The sequence below is a fragment of the Stegodyphus dumicola genome, chromosome 3 (assembly GCF_044657685.1).
Source record: "Stegodyphus dumicola isolate Sdum_Otavi_A_Nest chromosome 3, ASM4465768v1".
NCBI classification, from domain to species: domain Eukaryota; kingdom Metazoa; phylum Arthropoda; class Arachnida; order Araneae; family Eresidae; genus Stegodyphus; species Stegodyphus dumicola.
Genome location: NC_140770.1, coordinates 34,858,869 through 34,878,228, shown reverse-complemented (window position 1 = coordinate 34,878,228; position 19,360 = coordinate 34,858,869). Strand labels below are relative to the sequence as shown.

Genomic DNA, 19,360 nt, shown 5'->3' with positions numbered 1-19,360 from the left:
CATATATACGATCAAACCTGCTGGGAAAATGCATTTCTGAATAACAAAAACCTTAAATGGGTGACCTGGTGCGTGACCTACAAATTTCAGTTGGTATGTAGAGTCTTAAACTTTCAAACAGAGTTAGTAAACTATTTTTACTCCGCATGAATATATATATATATATATATTGATAGAAATTCTTCAATATAAAATTATTGTTTTCCTTTAAATAACATCTATTCATTTCCTTAGTGTTATCTATGATTCCTGAGAGTTATGAATTAGTTTATTACGACGATGATTTCCTTGGAGTTATGAATCCCGAAATCATTGATTCTACTGTTTCTTCGGAAGGAAATGATATGGACCAAGATGAATTGATTAAAGAGCTTGAATTAATAGAAAAAATAGGAAAAGAAGAAGAGGAAATGGTATATCTTTTTAAATATTGTAGTTTTTAGATATTTCAGTTATGTATTTTTAAGATTACCGACTTTATTTTTTTTCCTTTGTATGCTGATATTATGTATTTTTTAAATGTTAATTTTTATTGTTATCATTTTTATATTCTATGTAGGTTTAGTAAGAAAACTATTTTTCCACAATGGGCAAATTTTGTCTCATTTACGTTTGATTGATTAGCTTTTATTTATATTGATATTTAATCTGCTAACCGCCCAGACAGTAAAGTGGTTAATGATTCTGACTGCTGAATTGAAGGGCCCGGATTTGAATCCCGAAGAAGGCCTGGATGTAAATTGTCTATCCCTTCATAAGACGCAATGTTGGCCCACCTATTAAGAGCCTCTATAATAAAGTGACCACTGTTTCCGGCCTTAGTAGTGGCCAACGCCCCTAACGGCTAGTGGCCGCCGCCGGAAAATATATAAATATATACATATATTTAATTTGCTAGGAAAGAGTTTGGTAGAATAGGGTCTTCCTCTTCTTCTTTAATGGCCAGACAGCCCAGGATGGGCCCTTGCCGTCCTCAGAATCGAATTCCAAGCTCTTCTATCCCTGGCCATGGACACCCAATTGGTTATTTTTAAAATTCTTAAGTCTGTTTCCAAACAGTCGAGCCACCTAAGTTTAGGTCTTCCTCTTTTTCGGGGGCCGAATGGTCTGGCCGAGAAGATCTTTTTAGTTACCCGATTTTCATCCATTCTGCACAGGTGTCCTGCCTATTTAATTCTCTGAATCCTTATATATTTTACTATATCTGTTTCTTTAAAAGATTTATAGAGTTCAGAGTAAGTTCTTCTTCTCCAGATATTGTTACATTTTATGCCACCAAAAATACTTCTCAAAAATTTTTATCTCAAAGACAGAAATGATATTTTTAGCTTTTTCTGTCATTGACCAGGTCTCAGCAGAGTATGTAAAAATGGGTCTGATTAAGCTTTTGTAAATTAAAATCTTCGTTTTTCTGCTAGTGAAGTTTGGTAGTACCTACATATGTGAACAGATTTTTGTAAAATGAAAATCCTAGAATCGAAAACAAGAACACGGCTGACAGACATTTGGAGGAAACTTTACGAATTGCAACAACACAGATTAAAACTAAAGTAATTACCATCTCCCGCCAGTAATTGTAAGTTTCTTCTTCTTCTTCTTCTTCTTCTTTTTTTTTTTTTTTTTTTTTTATTGTAATTGTATTTTGTAACATCGTTCTGTACAATCATCTTTACTTTCTTTTCATAGTTAAAAAAATGTTGCAAAACATTTTAATTCGATTTAGATTTAACTTTTTGGAACCAATGTACATATAAATCAGTAATACTACCTCTTCGCTTAGAATCAATTGTAGTCTTGTAAAACAAACCTTCCTTTTTTATATAAATTTTCTGACCACACTATTTTTTTTTTTTTTTTGGACGGACATGTGGCCCGCGGATCTTTATGAATTTATTGATGAGGCCCTCGGGCCTGAAAGGTTGAAGACACATAGTTTAGACCCATGGAGGTAGGAAGTAAGATGGAGTCGCCCTAAACAAGTTTCTCCGTACCCTGCTCTGAAGCACCGGCGATCCCTACGTGGTGACCAAAACATTGGGTCATTTACCATTGAGTTCTATGGGATTTGACGCGTTCGGGTGTAAATATTTTGTAATTACGTCGCAAATATACATATAAATGTATATATTTTCTTTTTCTACAACACTTCAGAGTCCTAAGTATGTGAAAACAACATATTTTTAAACAACATTTCATTCTGAACGGAATTAAATGCTATACTCTTCACAGGACATTTTTCTCAGAATGGTTTAATTTGAATGAAATATTTTCACAAGTTTTCGTTAATTACATTAGAAAAAAAAATTAAGGTAATTCGATTTTATTCGGTTAAGGTACAAAAATTAAGATCAAAGTTTATTGTATTATTAATATTAAAATTATGCATTATTTCTTTTCTATTTATAGAGCTTCTTCCTAAAATACTTTCTTAAATATGACATGATTTTTTGGCTTCTGAGGCATCTTTTAGATCGAAAAATGTAAGTCAATTTATAATTAATGCTCTATTCGGTTCATTTTAAATTAGAGAATTATTAGGAATTAGCGAAATACTTTAAATAAGTATTTCGCTAATTCCTAATAATTAAATAGGTATTAAATAGTATTTGACTTTCTCTGAACATTTCTGAAAGGGAATAAGATAAGTTTTTTTTTTTTTTTTTTTTTTTTAAGTATTATTTAAAACTTGTAACTGAGTTATTATAAAATGTAAAGGGAATAATTCTTTTAATTATACTTATCAGATTTTTTTTTTTTTTTTTTTTTACCCTTCATTTCAACAATACATATTCCAAAACTCTTTATTACGTTCTTAAGTGCGCATCTCATAGCATTTGCTTTACAATACCTTTTAACAGATTGCTTTTCAATACGAACAATTCTTGCTTAAATAGTTTTATAACGTATTTGTCAACAGGATTTCAATTTATGTTTACAATTCAATATTAAGGTTATTATATATTTAGATAACATTTATAATCATTATAAATTAGATACATTTAATCATTAGATTTCTTCACAGTACTTTCACAGTTGTTTATAAGTAAATGAATTCTTCATTTCAAATACATTTATAATAATTTAATGAATATTTAAGTATTTTGTCAAAGGCAGATACATGCTTTTTGCAAGCACATGCATAAATACCCATACATATTTCCTATTTATCATTTCCGGCATGTGCAAATCTTTAATTTCTGTGCATTCACTATATTTTTCGTGTAAAGTAATTTACACTAATTTAGCATACACCCGAAAGTTTTACATAAAATATATATGTATATAATTTGAATGAAAATTATAAGTATTATTTTTAATACCCACTCAAAGGTCAGTTTTTCTTCAAAATTCCTCCACGATAGCATCTCTCTCTTTAGGCAGATAGCCCTTGCATGCGTTACTCTATTTAATAAAAACTTAATCTGACCTATGTGCCTAATTACAAATATTTTAACATACATAATTTTATATTTACATTTAGCCATCAAGTTTCAAACTTTTCAAATCTTCTAGAAAATAAATTTTGGCAGATCTTTTTTAGCAATTTTCTTAAAATCTATATTTTTGTAGTGCAACAGCTTAGAATTTTATAAAACAAATTCATAATCAAAATCGCTGTTGTTAGTTATCGAAAAATAACCAAGATGTGATTTTTGCGTAAATGTCAGTAAACTATACAAATCGCTATTATCCATTACACTATGAATGTTTCTTTCATGCGAGAGTGTCCCTTTTTCGATTTCTGTGGAACTGTCGTGTGTCGAAATACTATCAGAATCTTGTCAAGCGAGCTTCTGAATGTAAACAAAGAATACCCCGTCTGGTGACCCAAGCTTCAAAGCAGTGCTTCACTTCTAGCGCGGAATGGCCCCTCCTCCCTTTCCTACCTCCATGTTTAGACCAATCAGAGCCAGACTGACAACTCGCCTCCGTTTGTTTGCAAAATGGGTATCGAAGTGCCAGTTGCAATTCTTGAAGTTTCCAACGAATTAATTTCTGTTCTAGGCGACAAAAAAGAAGAAGAAAAGGGAATTAATTACATGACTGTATAAGCTCGCCCTGATTAATTGGGAGCATTAAATCAACTTTTAAATGAACTTCGGGGGGAGGATATCCAAAGTTACAAAAACTTCATCAGAATGGGTGTAGGATAGTTTGAACTTTACTGGAAATTATCACTCCACTTATTCAGGGAGGAAAAAAAAAAAGAAAAAAGTTCTTTCGAGATGCTCTGTCAGCATAATTAAATGGCAGATAGCGCTTCGGGTTTTTTTTTTTTTTTTTTCTTTTAGGGCGGGTGACTCGTACAGTTCTCTGCAATATTCATTTCGAGTGTGCGAAAGTGCACACTCAGCATATTTATTCCAGAGGTGTTTGAGGCCATTTTTTTTTGCGTATGAGGTTGAGCGAAAATGATTTGTCTTTTGCTTGAACTCTACAACACCCTCAAATTTTAACATGTTAATAAGATCTTCATACACCTTCTGACAGGGATTTTTATTTTAATACTTCGGACTATTCGTTTATAAATAAAACCTAATTTGTTGTTGAAATAAAAAGAGAAGTCTATAAACAAAATTTTAGATTATATTTGTGAGGCGTAAGTGACCATAGATAAAAACTGGTTTTTCGAAATTTATATCAACAAAAATCAAAATGTTTGCCCTCTCATTTATTTTTTAATTGAAAACTGTATTTTATTGGGTAGTTGAATAACATATAATTTAATTGTTTTCTGATTAAAGAAAATTCAGAAATAAATCTATTTAAAATAAATATTTTAAATCTCATGCCCTAATTTAATTTTCTTCTATGTTGTTTTCTACAATACCAAAAACTTAAAAAATTCATTCTGATCAGATTCAGACACCGATAATTTCTAAATATTATAACAAAATTTCCAAAATTATTTGGTAAATTACTATACTATATACATTTATTATTTTGTAAATTACTATAATAATATTTATAAATGTTGTTTATCTTTTGCTTCTACGTTTTCCGAATTACCTTTATAATATTTGTAAGATTCTGTTTATATTTTAGAGAAAAACTAAATAAATAATCTTTTCGCAGCGAGAAGCACAATACCAGAATCTTCTTAAAGAAGCTGAAAAACTGAACGTATCTAATCTAGAAAAAGATGCCAAAATATCTGAATTAACGCAGATGATTTATGTTTTAAAAAAGAATTTGTGCTCTTTATACAAAACTGCAAAAGCAGAAATTGAAAGTAAAGATGATCTACTCCAGCAGGCACATCAGAAGTGAGTATCGTTTATGTAGTATTTTTAGTAGCAACAACTTCTAAGTAAAATTTACTGATCTAACTTTTGATATGTGTTAAATTAATTGCGTTATTTCTGACATTTTATTCTAAATTCAGAATATTCAATAAAACTATTAATTTCTTCAAATTACTTTGCTAAATATTCATTTTAATAATGCGAATTTCTATGTAAATACTATTATATTCTGGAATCCTTCTATTTACAAATAAAAACGAAGTATTTCCTAGTGAAAATGCAACGTCAGCAATAATAATTGTTTAGTATTCTGCGATAATAAATTAGAATAAATCATGTAAAGAGGATGTGTAATAGTAAAAACTATAATTAACTAAATTCAAACGATTTTGGAGGCTTGAAAGTTAAACATTTTTTTAAGAATTCATTTTAAAATCTTACATGTGAAATAAGTTTTCAAATTTAAAATTTGGTAAATTAAAATTAAAGATTTGAAAATGGGAAATAAATATAATTAAATTAATAAAGAATGATCCAACCTAGTTCTTTGTCTAGGGTACAGACTAGCCTGAGAGTAAGCCTTCCTTCATTTAATAAGTAAAAAATAAAAATATCCGCCTGTGCGGAGGGATGCCTTCCTGGAGGAATTTTAAGGAAAACTAGCTCGTATCTACGTTACACAGAGAGAAATTACGAAATCCTATACAGCAAGCCCGTTCGCCAGGATTCGAGTATACACTGACTACCAATAAGTATTTGGACACGTGTGATAGAAAAGAAAAACTAACTTTATTCAAAATCAATAGTTGGTAGAGCCTCCACGAGAGGTAATTACAGCGTGGACCCTCCGGGGCATACTTTCCACAAGTCTTTGTATGACAGCTAGTGGTATTTTCTTCCACTCGGCTTGGAGAAGACATAGAAGTTCCTTCACCAATTTTGCACGGGTAGTGCACCCCTGAATTCGGCGATGCAACTCGTCCCAGAGGTTCTCGATAGGGTTCAGGTTCATTCGATGAACTCCATTGGCACCATACCAAGGCTTGGTTAACGTCGAAACATGACAACAGGCATTTTCGTCCTGAAAGTAACAGGGGTCCAACCCGCAAAACTGCCACAACGTAGGAAGCACATTGTCATCCAAAATAGTGCAGTAGGCATCGGAGTTGAGCTTACCATGAATGGGGACCAAGGGTCCCAGCCGATACCAGGAGAAACATCCCCAGACCACAATTTCACCTCTGCCGAACTTGACTGTTGGCACAATGCATTCTGGCAGGAGAAGTTCTCCAGGTAGATGTCAAACCCAGACCCTGCCATCCGAACGGTAAAGGGTGAACCTTGATTCGTCACTCCAAAGTACCCGTTTCCACTGATCTGCGGTCAAATTTCGATGTGCTTTGCACCACATTAACCGAGAAGCGCGATTGGACTTTGTGATCAAAGGCTTATGGGCAGCAGCACGACCATGAAAACCAAGCAGATGTGCTTCCTTACGGATAGTATTCATTGAAACAATACTCCCGGATGCTTGTTGAAACTCGCGGATGAGGGCCATCGGTTGGGTTCGGTTCTTCCGAATTTCTCTGGACAGCACTCTTCGGTCTCTATCTCCCAGTTTCGTTGGTCTGCCGACTCGGGGCACATTCCGACAATCACCGCTCACCTTCCACTTCTTAATCACACAGGCCACTGTCGATTTTGGGTACTTCAGATTGCTAGATTTGTCCCTTAAGGATCGGTCACATTTGTGATACCCGATAATTATACCTTTCTCGAAATCAGAGAGCTCCGAACTGCGAGGCATCTTGCATGCGACTAAAGCCGATGCTGTTTCCTACACGATATATACCGGCGGAGTCCGTGACGTACCTTGGAACCGCAGATATCGTCATTTGCATAGGTGTCCAAATACTCATTGGTAGTCAGTGTAGATCATCAGGCATTTAGAAACTTTATTTATCATCAGTATTAGAGACTCCGCTCGCTCATTGGTGATCCTATGAGATTTCCAGACACTGCACCCAATTTTATTATAAATGAATATAATTTATAATAATTTATTATAAATGAATATTAATTTTATGTTGAGTATTTCACCTGGAAAAAAGAATGCGCAATGTATGCCAGCGTTTAATGATAATAAATTTCAAACTAGCTGCTACGCGGCCAGCCCTCGCCTGGCTTTTAAATGTACCAGAAAAATCCCTAAAGGAAAAATGCCAAAAATTAAATTTAAAAACTGCACAGAATTTTACTCTGCAGAACAACTACAAAAAAACAAACAATAGCAAAAAAAACAGAAATTTTAATAAAAGTGTGTTATAAAAAAATTACAATGAAATAAGCAATAAATCTCATATTTTCAAGAGAAAACAGTCAGAAGTCCAGTATCCAAAGCAATGAATGAAAAACTGTTGCCAAAACCACATTTCTAAAAGAATGAAACTATCATCAGAAAGCAATAACCAATCGAAATTGTGCTTTGTGGATGATATCCTACCTATACTTTAAGATATATATTGTGTGTGTGATTATGGCAAAGCCTCCAGGGCTATCTGCCTAAGGGGAGGGATGCCTTCGTGGAGGACTTTCTGAGGGAAACTGGCTCGTATACACGTTACACATGGGAAAAACCACGAAACCGCCCATGCAGCCAGCCCGTTCGCGGGGTTCGAACCTCGGACCGAACTACCAGTGTTCAGCGACTTTACCGCTCGGCCGCTGGTGGGCACACAGATATATATTGTGAAATATTTCTGAATAATTTAAATATTGAAACTGCTCTTTTACTTATAATTATATATAATAAATAAAAACAGCTTAGTTTAATAAAATCCTAAGGAATCAAGTGTGTTTAGCTTCAATTGTGCTAGTCATTTTCCTTTATTTTGACAGACGGAAATTGGTCAAGATTTCTATGTAATATATCTTTCAGATTAAATGAAGTTGTATGTCAAAACAGAAAGCTACATCTCACCTCTTCGGAAGCAAAGTCAAGTCACGTAGATAAGCAGAGTCTTAGTTCACATTACAGAAATATTTCAGGTAAAATCATGTTTTGTCACATCTCAAGATTTGTTACTAGATTTAGGAAGAAAGTTCACACTGATTTTCTACTGTTTCGCTTCCTTGTACGAAGTAAAGGAAGTGTTCTAATCACTAAAAATTCCGGGTACCATATTTCAAAGAAAATATCCATTTTGACTGCTATCGAATGCAATTTAATAATGTTTTTGCGTGAAATCTGTACGTAAGGACAGGAAAAAGGACTCTTTTTACCCAAACGAATTATAAAACCGATTTAAATTGGATTCAGAAGAGATTTTTTTTCGTGGCGTTTGTACGTATGTATGTATGTATCTCGCATAACTCAAAAACGAGTAGCCTCAGAACTTTGAAATTTTGTATATAGGACTGCTATAACATGTAGTTCTGCACCTTCCATTTTGGTTGCAATCGGCCGCATTAAAAGTATATATATATATATAAGAAATGTTCTCTATTCGTATAAAGCTAATATAAATTTAAAATTTTAGTAAGAAATTTTAATTGCAAAAATAAAAAATTAATTATTGCTGCGAACTAATTTGCAATATCATTTAAATTCTAAGAGCATATGTAAATTAAGTGCACATATCTAAAACCATGAAAAATATATAATTCCAAAAAAGTTTATTTTAGGTTTGCATGTATAATTCGTGTGGGGGGAAGTTTTCAATAGGCAAGAATTTCTAAATTGCTTTGGTTTTCTACTCTTAATTACACTGGTTATCATAAATTAAGAAAAAATCACAAAAATCACGATTACTGGAAAAGTTACATGTAAAATTTGATGAAACTTACCCACAATATAAAACACACAGTAAGGTATCAAATAACATAAAAAGAAATTACCAGACAGATGTGGTAGTATAGAAATTAGCACATGTATAAAATGAACAAATCGAAGGTGTCAGTTTGCTATAAGAAAAGTAACTTCAATATGGAATATGATCGCCTCTAGAAGCAATACAGCACATACAGCGATGAGTGATGCTTTCAATTATGCGGTCTATCAGTTCCATAGGAAGCCCGACAAGGGCGGATTGTGAGCAGCTCGACCCTCCCTAAAGCATCCCAAACGTGCTTGATAGGATTCAAGTCCGGAGATCGGGCTGGCCACTCCATGCGCATAATTGTTTCCTGTTGAAGATAATCATCTAGGATGCGAGCCCTGTGTGGTCTTGCGTTGTCGTCCTGTAACAGGAAAGCATCACCTATTGCTCCGGTATATGGGCGCACATAAACATCAAGGATGTCATCCCTATAAATCTGAGTATTCACAGTTACCCTTGGAAAGACATGGGGGTCTGTGCGTCCACCCAAAGAGATGCCACCCCAAACACAGACACTGCCTCTTCCGTATGCATCTCTTTCACAGATGTTTGACGGATGATGACGGGTTCTAGGTTCTCTTCATATCAAATAACGCCTACTATTGCTTTCTAGACTAAACCTGGGGTCATCCGTAAAGAGAACCGCCCTTCATTGATCAGTCGTCCAGTTGACATGTTGTCGTGCCCAATGAAAACGGTCCCTCCTATGGCGTGACGTGAGCGGCACACAAATGGCTGGTCGCCTCGCATACAGACCATCTTCGTGAAGCCTTCTACGCACAGTTGACGTTGACACGAACCTTCCGGTGGCTGCAGTAAAGGAGGATCTAAGAAGAGTCGAAGTAGCGGTTCTATTCCTACGTGCACATAATGTCAAATATCAATCATCGGCACTCGTCGTAGCAGTTGGCCGTCCTTGGCTGAACCTCCTAGATGCCGAATCTGTGGTTTGAAATTGCCTCCAAAGTCTATGAACCACAGAAGGACTCACATTTACCCATCTGGCCACTTCTGTTTGACTTTATCCTGCCTCTAGTCTCCCAATGGCTCTCCATCGCAGATCTGCAGGCAAATGATGCCTGGAGGTCATTCTTACGAATTGGCTATCTCAGATTTCTGATGTTACTGTCATAGTGAAATATGTGGGCTTGCTCTCAAACATAGACTTTTATGCTCCTCGCAGATGACGTATTCCGAAAGCAGCGCCACTAATTTGCATATCGCAGTTTTACTCAGCTACTCTTACTTGGCAACATATTCAAATTTTACACGTTTGGTTTATTTTTGAGGGAGTTATCGCTATTTTTGTGATTTTCCCTTAATTTATGATAACCAGTGTACATTACATTTAATTAATATTAATAGAAATAATAATTAATATTAATATTAATAGAACGCATTTAATTAATATTAATATTAATAGAATGCACTAATTATAATGCTAGTTGGGTTTCAAGGAAGTTATATCGAAACATAATTAACCTGTTGCATTCGAATCTATTGAATTATTTACTACTATTATTGAATCTAAATTATCTACTATTTATTGAATCTCCCAATACCAAAAATACTTAAATAAAAATAAATTAATTTAAAAAAATCTGAAAGGTTTCAGATTTTAAATTACGTCTAAAGGGGTGCTTTTTAACGTTTTGTGTGTTACCTTTATTTATTAAATATCATGTTCTTTGCACTTAAACCATAAAATTCAGTTCAATAGTAATGTCGCAAAATAGTTTTAAAATGAGCCCATCTTTAGAATTTCCGATACACAGACAGTTCCGCGTTTTGGAGATACTCGTAAAAAGGTTTTTTTCTTCCCCCCCCCCTCCGCAGACTGTTGCCATTGCTCGCATTGAAATCCTTGAGTTTGTTAATTGAAAATTCGTTAAAGTTTTACAAAATAGGAAATCGATAATAAAACAAATTCCAAATTTGGTCTTCCACATGCTCATATAAAGTAAGATAATTACGTCTTTCAAAATTCGATGGCTCTATGTACCCTTGTTTTATCACAATGTGAGAAATAGACATACATTTATGCAGATTTTTCATTATTTAATTTCTTCAAATATAATGCAGGACTCTAACATTGGGTGGCAACAGTTTGAAAAGTGAAACGGACATTTATAGTGATTCACCGCAAAATCGCAAAACGAAATTAATAGTCTTTCAGGGACAAAAGTCCCTTTGGTCTAAAAATCTGAAAGCTTTCGGATTTTACATTACGCCCAAAAGGGCGGTTTTTAACGTTTTATGGGTTGCTTTTATTTATTAAATATCATGTTCTTCGTACTTAAACCATAAAATTCAATTCAACAGCAATATTGCAGAATAATTTTAAAATGACCTTATATTTAGAATTTTCGATACACAGTCTCGCGCGCTAGAGATTTAAAAAAAAAAAAAAAAAATCGTTCAGTGTTGCCATTGCTGGCTTTAAATCGTTGACTTTGTTAATTAAAAATTCGCTAAAGTATTACAAAGTATGAAATCGATATTCGGCCCATATTCGGTGGAGGATTACGTTATTCAAAATTTGATGGCTCTACATGCCGTTGTTTTATCACAATGCGAGAAACATACATAAATTTTTGCAGAGTCTTAATTTTTTTTTAATTTCTTTAAATATAAGACATGGCAATGATATTTGGTTGTAATAGTCTGAAAAATGAAACGGACATTTAAAGTTTTCAACGCAAAATGCGAAAACGAAATTAGTACCGTTTCCGGCCTAACACCCTTTGGGCTAGAAATAAATAAAGCTAAATTAAATTTACATTGGATTTAAAATTACTGACCAGACCTTTTTGTAGATGATACATTGAAAAAATATCAGTAAAGTATTATTCTTAATTCTTTGTTTTCCTTTCGAGTACATAGTGATATTGATATTAAAAGAATGTTTTATTTTCCAATTATTCGTATCATTGTTACTCAAGGTATTAAAGGCAGTTTTCTTAGTTTCTTTTTAATTTTTTTTTTATGGTTGTATCCGAATGCTACGGGTTAGATTTCGTGATTAAAAAGACCGTATAAGTTTTTATTTGAGTTTACCCAGTTATTATGTTGCCTTTTCTATAAGGTCTACTTTCCTCAGCTTTCACCAGGCAGTAATTTAATGTAAAAGTGAGCTTTTAAGGTCTAAAATTCAACAGAGAGAGTTTGACAGTCACTCTTCTTCGGTTTTTCTGCTATTGCGGTTTGACTATCAGCTTAAGCTCTTGTTAGCCGCAGTTACTTTACGAACATTTAGTCAAGGGTGAGAAAAGTTTTACTTAAGCATGTACTTTGCACTCTATACAATTTGAACTTGTGTTCCGCATGCTAGTGGAGTTCTACTTTAAGCACTGATTTTGTGTAAATACCAGGTCGACGGGTAAATAAACAGTTTTACTTTGAACTTTGGTTGTTATAGTTGTCCGCTGGCAGCTCCTTATGGTTATTCAAAATTGATTTCGCATTTTAGGGAATTTAGTATAATCATGTATTGATATTCATAATACATGATTATACTAAATTCTCTAAAATTCGAAACTGAGTGGATTTCACAGCTATATTCCTACATAATATTCAATGCCTGTTATTTAAAAATGGGCCTTCGTTTTTATTGTAAACCTGTTATGGAAATAACCCCATTGAAACCTTCCTCTTTAGTGTGATTATTACAGTTCATTATATTATTATATTCATTGTGCTCCCAGTACTTATTATAATCGTCTTATTATGTTTATCTGTATACTAATTATGTTTATCTGTTATTTTTGTTACACTAAAGCAGATTGTTCAATTTAAGTTGTGAATTTCAAATTGCATTGAGACTACACTGTAATCTCTTTTATGTCCTAAATCATTATCACTACATAGTATAAAACAAAGTCGCTTTCTCTGTCCCTATAATCCCTATGTATGCTTAAATCTTTAAAACTACGCAACGGATTTTGATGCGGTTTTTGTTTTTTAATAGATAGAGTGATTGAAGAGAAAGGTTTATATGTATAATAACATCTATTAAATAGTGGAGAAATACTGTTATTTTTTAGGTTTCTAATGCGATGTCGTAAATAATTGCATTTTTTCCGCTTACATTGCAAACGCAGGCTGAACCCTACGAGATTTATCAAAATAATGTACTAAGTATTGTACACACTGAAAAGGTCTACAGATTTAAAAATTGCGGGACGTAGCGTTTGCGGCGGTACCGGCCGGCCGGGGCGGCGGGAGCGTGCCTAAAAATAGCGCGTCGGAGGCCGCGGTTCTCCTTATAGCACTTTGAATTTAGCAGCGATCGAACGCGTTTATTATCGGAGCTCTCTAGCTTTCAGCGCGACAACGTATCAGTAATTATAAGATAAATAATTGCATGATAGTAGTTTTAAAATATAAATGATATTCTATTCTAAGGTTAATTTTTAAATCGCACTTATAGTAATTATAAGTACATAAGGTTAGATAAGATTAGATTAAATAAAACCATAATTTATGGATTGGAATTTTCTATTAAGATCTTGGTCAAAATTTAGAGTTAAATCAATTTAATATTAGGGAAATTATTTTCAAAAATCGTAATTTAAGGTGAGGTATGTAAGTTCAGAAAAAGATTATGAACTGCGATTCATTGTTAAAATATCCATTAATATTTTATACCCGTGCGAAGCCGGAGCGGGTAGTTTTTAATAAATACTGGTTGCAGGGCGTAGGGTGGTATTGCACGATGTACCATAATAAGTAAATTCTGAGATAATTTGGAAATCTTCCGTTGCCTATTTCCTCAGCCATTCTTTGTAAATTTTTATAAATCTCTCTCTCTTTTTTTTTTTTTTTTTTTTTTTTTTTTTTTTTTTTTTTTTTAAAGCCCAAAGGGCGTTAGCCCAGAAGGGCTATTAATTTCGTTTTGGCATTTTGCGTTAAAAACTTTAAATGTCCGTTTTATTTTTCAAAGTGTTGTTGCCAAATATTATCCCCCTGTCTTATATTTAAAGAAATTAAATAATGAATAATCTGCATTAATGTATGTATGTTTCTCGCATTGTGATAAAACAACGGCACCCAGAGCCATCAAATTTTAAATAATGTAACCTTAAACTAAATATGGGCATCTGGAAGCCCGAATTTAGAATTTGAAATTTGCTTTATTATTGATTTCATATTTTGTAACACTTGATTAACAAACTCAACGATTTCAAAGCGAGCAATGGCAACACTGCACGGGGGGAAAAATTATGTCCAGCGCGCGAGACCATCTATCGGAAATCCTAAACACATATGCTGTTTTCAGAGTCGTAGCTAGGGATTTCAGCGCCCAGAGACAACTGAAGATTTCGTGACACAACTGAAGATTACTGAAGATTCAACAACTGCTTGCCAAAGATGGAAAATATGTAATTCTAAAATGTCGTAACATCAGTTTGGCGCCCCTTGGTTTCTGCGCCCGGGGACAGATGCCCCCCTCTAGCTACGCCCCTGGCTGTTTTATATACTATTTTGTGATATTGCTGTTGAATTTGTGTGGCTTAAGTGCGAAGAACATGCTATTCAATAAATAGAGGTAACACAGAAAATGTTAAAAAAAAGGCCCTTTGGGCATAATGTGAAATCTGAAACCTTTCAGATTTGTTTTATTATCTTTTTTTTTTTTTTTTTTTTTTTTTAAGAGTTAGTACGGAAAGGCACTACCAGTTGGCCCGTGGTACATCGCTGGTGTCCCCCATAATTTTACCTTAATTCTGTTATGAAATCTAAAATACCTGAATCTGTTGTGAAATAATAATAGGATCCGGAAGAATGTACTTTAAAAATACTGAATAAGATATTTTGCCTTAAAAATTAACCCTTATGATGGAAAATATGTAAGTGTCAACATGTTAATAAATTCAGTTGAACGTAGTTCTGTTATGACATGCAATCACATAAAACCTCTTTGAATGGCATTATTGCCGGAAACAAACGGATGCATCAGCAGGTGTGGCAGAATCTTTTCTTTTGAACAAATAGCTCTAAGCATCCAGACACATATCTGAGTTGGGAAGAAAATAAGTATCATTTGCAGAAAATAATTTTAGCTGCTTTTTTACACACTTGTAAACTGCGTTTAAAATGTCTGCATCTTATTGGAAATTGTTGTACCTGTAGAACCTTTCTGAAAATCTCCAAATAATTTTATCAGGACTACAAGGAAGATGGTGCAGCGTATTTCACCCTTTCTTTCCTACTTACTTTGTGGGTTATCAGCAAGAAACGAATCTTAGTTTTCATGCTTTGGGATCTAAATTGCCAACACTTTTCATATAGTTAATTACCAGAAAAATCAATATAAATAGCATGCTAGGCAAATTGTCGGAAAAATTCTACATAAATGAAAGAGTGGAAGACATAAACTTTCTTCTCAAAAATCTAGGACAAATAAGAATTTTGTATTCAGAAATAAGTGAGTACTTGATGAAAGAATCTTATGTAATACCTCTTATTGCTGTGATCAGCTCTTAGTACACAGAAAAGCCACATAATAATTTGGAAACTTGAAGTTACCTAAAACAGTACAAAATAGTCCAGAAGGTGTTGCAGAATGGAGTGTATGTTTCCCTTTGATATCATAACCTTAATTTTAATCATGTTACGATGGATCAAGATAAACATATTGATATTTCAAAATAAAATTTGAAGTCATTGTCTCAGAAATTTAGCACTCAAAATACATCGAATTCTGGACATATGCAACTCGCTTACAGTGAACTTTCCGCTAACGTCAGTCTAAGTTGTTATTTGTAATATGTTCGCTTAGGAACATGTAAATGAAAGCCTTCATTTACGGTGAAACAAAAAACTAAAAAGAAAATGTAAAAACTGTACGTTACTTGAAAATAAATCTTTTCGGGAAAGTTTCGATTATACTCAGAAAAATACTACACTTTAATGTGCATTCATTAAGCAAATTAAAGGTCAAAAAAATGTTTCTCGGATGTGTTGAAATCATTCGCAGTGGCCCGCTATTAAAGCTGGCAGGCTTAAGTGAAAGTGGTTAAAAGTACTGATTAGAATTCATAAGGATTTTGTCCTAATTGGTTACTAAAAACTGTGAGACTCTATTTTATAGATATTGCGTATAAGTATTTTTATATTTAATGAATTCTATGATGTTCGAGCATTGACGGTGTTATTAATATTCTCTGAAGTTTTTATGATGCTTCGTGCTTTCGGATTGAGTTTGGAAACGGATGAAAATTATTACCGCAGTTACTTATGGAAACCTAGCCCCTGCATAACGAATGTTGTTGCAGAATGAATCAGATTTGTTGTGCAAGGCACCAGCGTATTTAATACGTCTTGTTCATCTCCTCCAAGGTTAAATTTGCTTATTCTCAAGAAATAGCTTAAACCATTTCACTGTTTTACAAAATTGAATTATTTGCTTCTTTTTCTTTCCTCCAAATTTTGCCTCGAAAACTGACTTCAGAAATGTTTCTTTTCCCCCTTTCACCAGCTGTCTATTCAGAAAAATTCCATTCAAGGATGTTGAGTAACGTCTCTTTACCAGGGAGAAAAAATTATATTGTGTTAACTAGTTTCTTATCTGAAAACTTAACAAAGACGAGCCCCTAAAGGCATGAGCAATAGTTTTATTGCAATGCCTGTTGAAATGGACCAGAAGTTCTTTCCTTTTTTCCATCTTTGTATGATCCTCTTAGGAATCGCCGATAATTAATTATGAAGATCAAATTAGATGCAAAAATTTCAAACTTAACAACATTCCAAGCTACACACGTGCGTATCCCCGAGCGTTCGACAACTGACTGCCTTTGCTTTATTAGGATCTTAGAAGAGAAAATTTTACTCTGTAATCAGGTGCTGCCATCTCTCGGCTATACTGGGGTTGAATTGGTAGGATGTTCTTTTAAAGACTTTTTCAAATAGAGTAAACCACAACAATCCTAATACCACTCCCGTTGTGGAGAGAGCGTGTCTAATTAGGCCATCATTCAACTCTTTTCATTTTCTCTGCATTCTGGCGTGTTGAATAATAGAAAATAAATAAAATAAATATTTATATCTATGGAAAGAACACAAGGCCCAACTTTCTATCAGTTTTACTTGAGTTGTTTTAAAAGCAGACGATATTTAACTATGTCAGACAATAATTTAGTTTAAATGAACTGAAGAGAAATAATTCTTTAAATAAAAATGTTTTAATAAAAATGTTATATATTTTTCTTTCCTTTATTATAATCATTCTAAAATATACAAACAGCTTAGTTTTTTTTTTTTTCCTTCTGTGAGAAAAACCTGTTAAAAGGCACATTGGCATATTTCTTTTTCCTTTAATGTCATATAATAGGTTCAAATTACGAACGGCAGACGAGTCTGTTTTGCGGTTACGATCCAGCCCACATTTAACCCCGACGACTGTGTGCTGCTGATGCTCGACAATACTTTTCAAATCGACCATTCTGTCTCGAGGGAAATGGTGAAATGTTAATAATTACTTGAAGTGAATATTACTGTTTTACTTAATCGTATTTCAATACACTGCAAGCAAATGTACTATTTTTGTTCTTTCATTTTTTTTTTTTTTTTTTTTCCATAACAGATTCAGGACAAGATACAAAATATAAAAATGTAGCGAAAAGGAAAAGTCAGGATTTTCATAACAGCCCTCTTTTTGCAACGCCTTTAAATAATGGTATCTCTTCTGTTCAAGATGGAAAAGGAGATCTGAAATATGTTGAGAGAAAGAGATTCCAGGCATCTTCGGAAAATTCTTCCTCTAATCAAGGTTCCAGATATAATCGTGGAAAAGAAAACTTTCAGAAGAATGATTCTATATATAACATTTCCAAAACAACAAAGGAAGACGTACTGAAGCTATATCGGTATCAAAATGCGAAAGTGCCTTTCTTGGTCAAAAGAAAGTTCGGACTTTTGCATAATTGCAAGAAGAATTAGAAGAAAAAACTGTTTGAAGAATATAGCAGTAAAAGCATAATATCTACACCTACACTATTTAACTCTGATAGAGGCTTATTATGTATGAAATATGTGTAATTAAAGAAAATGATTACAAGCATACAAATAATAAAATATATTTATTTAATCAGAGTGGAGAATAATTTAATAATTACCTGGGCTTCAAGATATAAAATTCTTAAAGCATAAAATTAAAACTGAAATTATATTTGTTGAAATTAGAATTATGTTTGTTATATATGTACAGATTTATTAAATAGGTTTCAGACTGAGTATTTCATTTATAAATTGGGAATTGCACTGGGGACTCCATATCAGATTACATTAAAAAGTCTGGAAACATTTTTAAAATATGAAATTGAGTGATTTATGACATCTCTTTCAACACTGTGGCCGTCGTAGTTTTTATATCTTCGCATGAAAAGTCTGTTTTTGCATAGCTACACTTTGAATTTTGAGGTTGCTCAGAAATCGCCTGAAATGAGTTCATATGATGTGGTAGGTGTTCTAGTACCATCCATTTCTTATAAAAAATGCCAGTTCTGAGGCAGACTGAATTTTTTCCTCTCATTCTACCACAGAAATCTGTTTACACAATGATATTTTTTTCTTCCTTTTATTTCCCCCCGGTAATAGGGTTGTCATTCACTTTGTCTTAGCAATATCATGTTTTTTAAAAAAATATCTGTTTACCTTTTTTCTTTTAAATGCTTATTTATACAATACCCCTTTTCTTCAGAGATAAACCTATGCATAAGCATGTGTATATGTTTTTTTTTTTTTTTTTTTAATTCATTAAATTAAAGTTGGAATTTACGTGAATATAAATTAAAGTCAATCACTTTCAAAGATTTTCTGTAAAATAAAAGAGATCTAAATCGATGCTATGTTCTTTCTCGCATTTTCAGTTAGGACACATAGAAATACTACACTGCATATTTCTATGCTACTGACCACTTCATCGGAGACACTCAAAGTTCTCTTTCTTCCCCAACCCATTATTTCTACTAATAATATATGTTCTTCTAAAATTTTGTATCATTTTAGATATATATAAAAAACTAAACACTCCAGATAACAGAAATTCAAGATATTCTATATTTTCAAGGATTTAGTTTCAATACTGTTAATGTTTTTGTATTTATTTAGCTATTTTTAGTAGAATTTGTAATTAAAATTGTTTTATATTCCCGTGCAATGCAGCACGAGACTCATTTGAAGAGAAAGCTACGCCGGAAATATTTAAATACAGGAAGCACGCGCATTTAACATTTT

At 33.2% G+C, this 19,360-nt stretch overlaps 1 protein-coding gene across 1 annotated transcript; it reads left to right on the top strand.

Moving 5' to 3' along the window:
* The first annotated feature begins 248 nt into the window (after positions 1-248).
* On the top strand, positions 249-18,193 carry LOC146997958 (uncharacterized). Its single transcript, XM_085812757.1, has 4 exons — positions 249-413; positions 5,077-5,267; positions 8,185-8,294; positions 17,709-18,193. The coding sequence occupies exons 1-4, from the start codon at positions 297-299 to the stop codon at positions 18,062-18,064; spliced, it is 774 nt and encodes a 257-aa protein (XP_085668883.1). The 5' UTR covers positions 249-296; the 3' UTR covers positions 18,065-18,193.
* Positions 18,194-19,360: the final 1,167 nt, after the last annotated feature.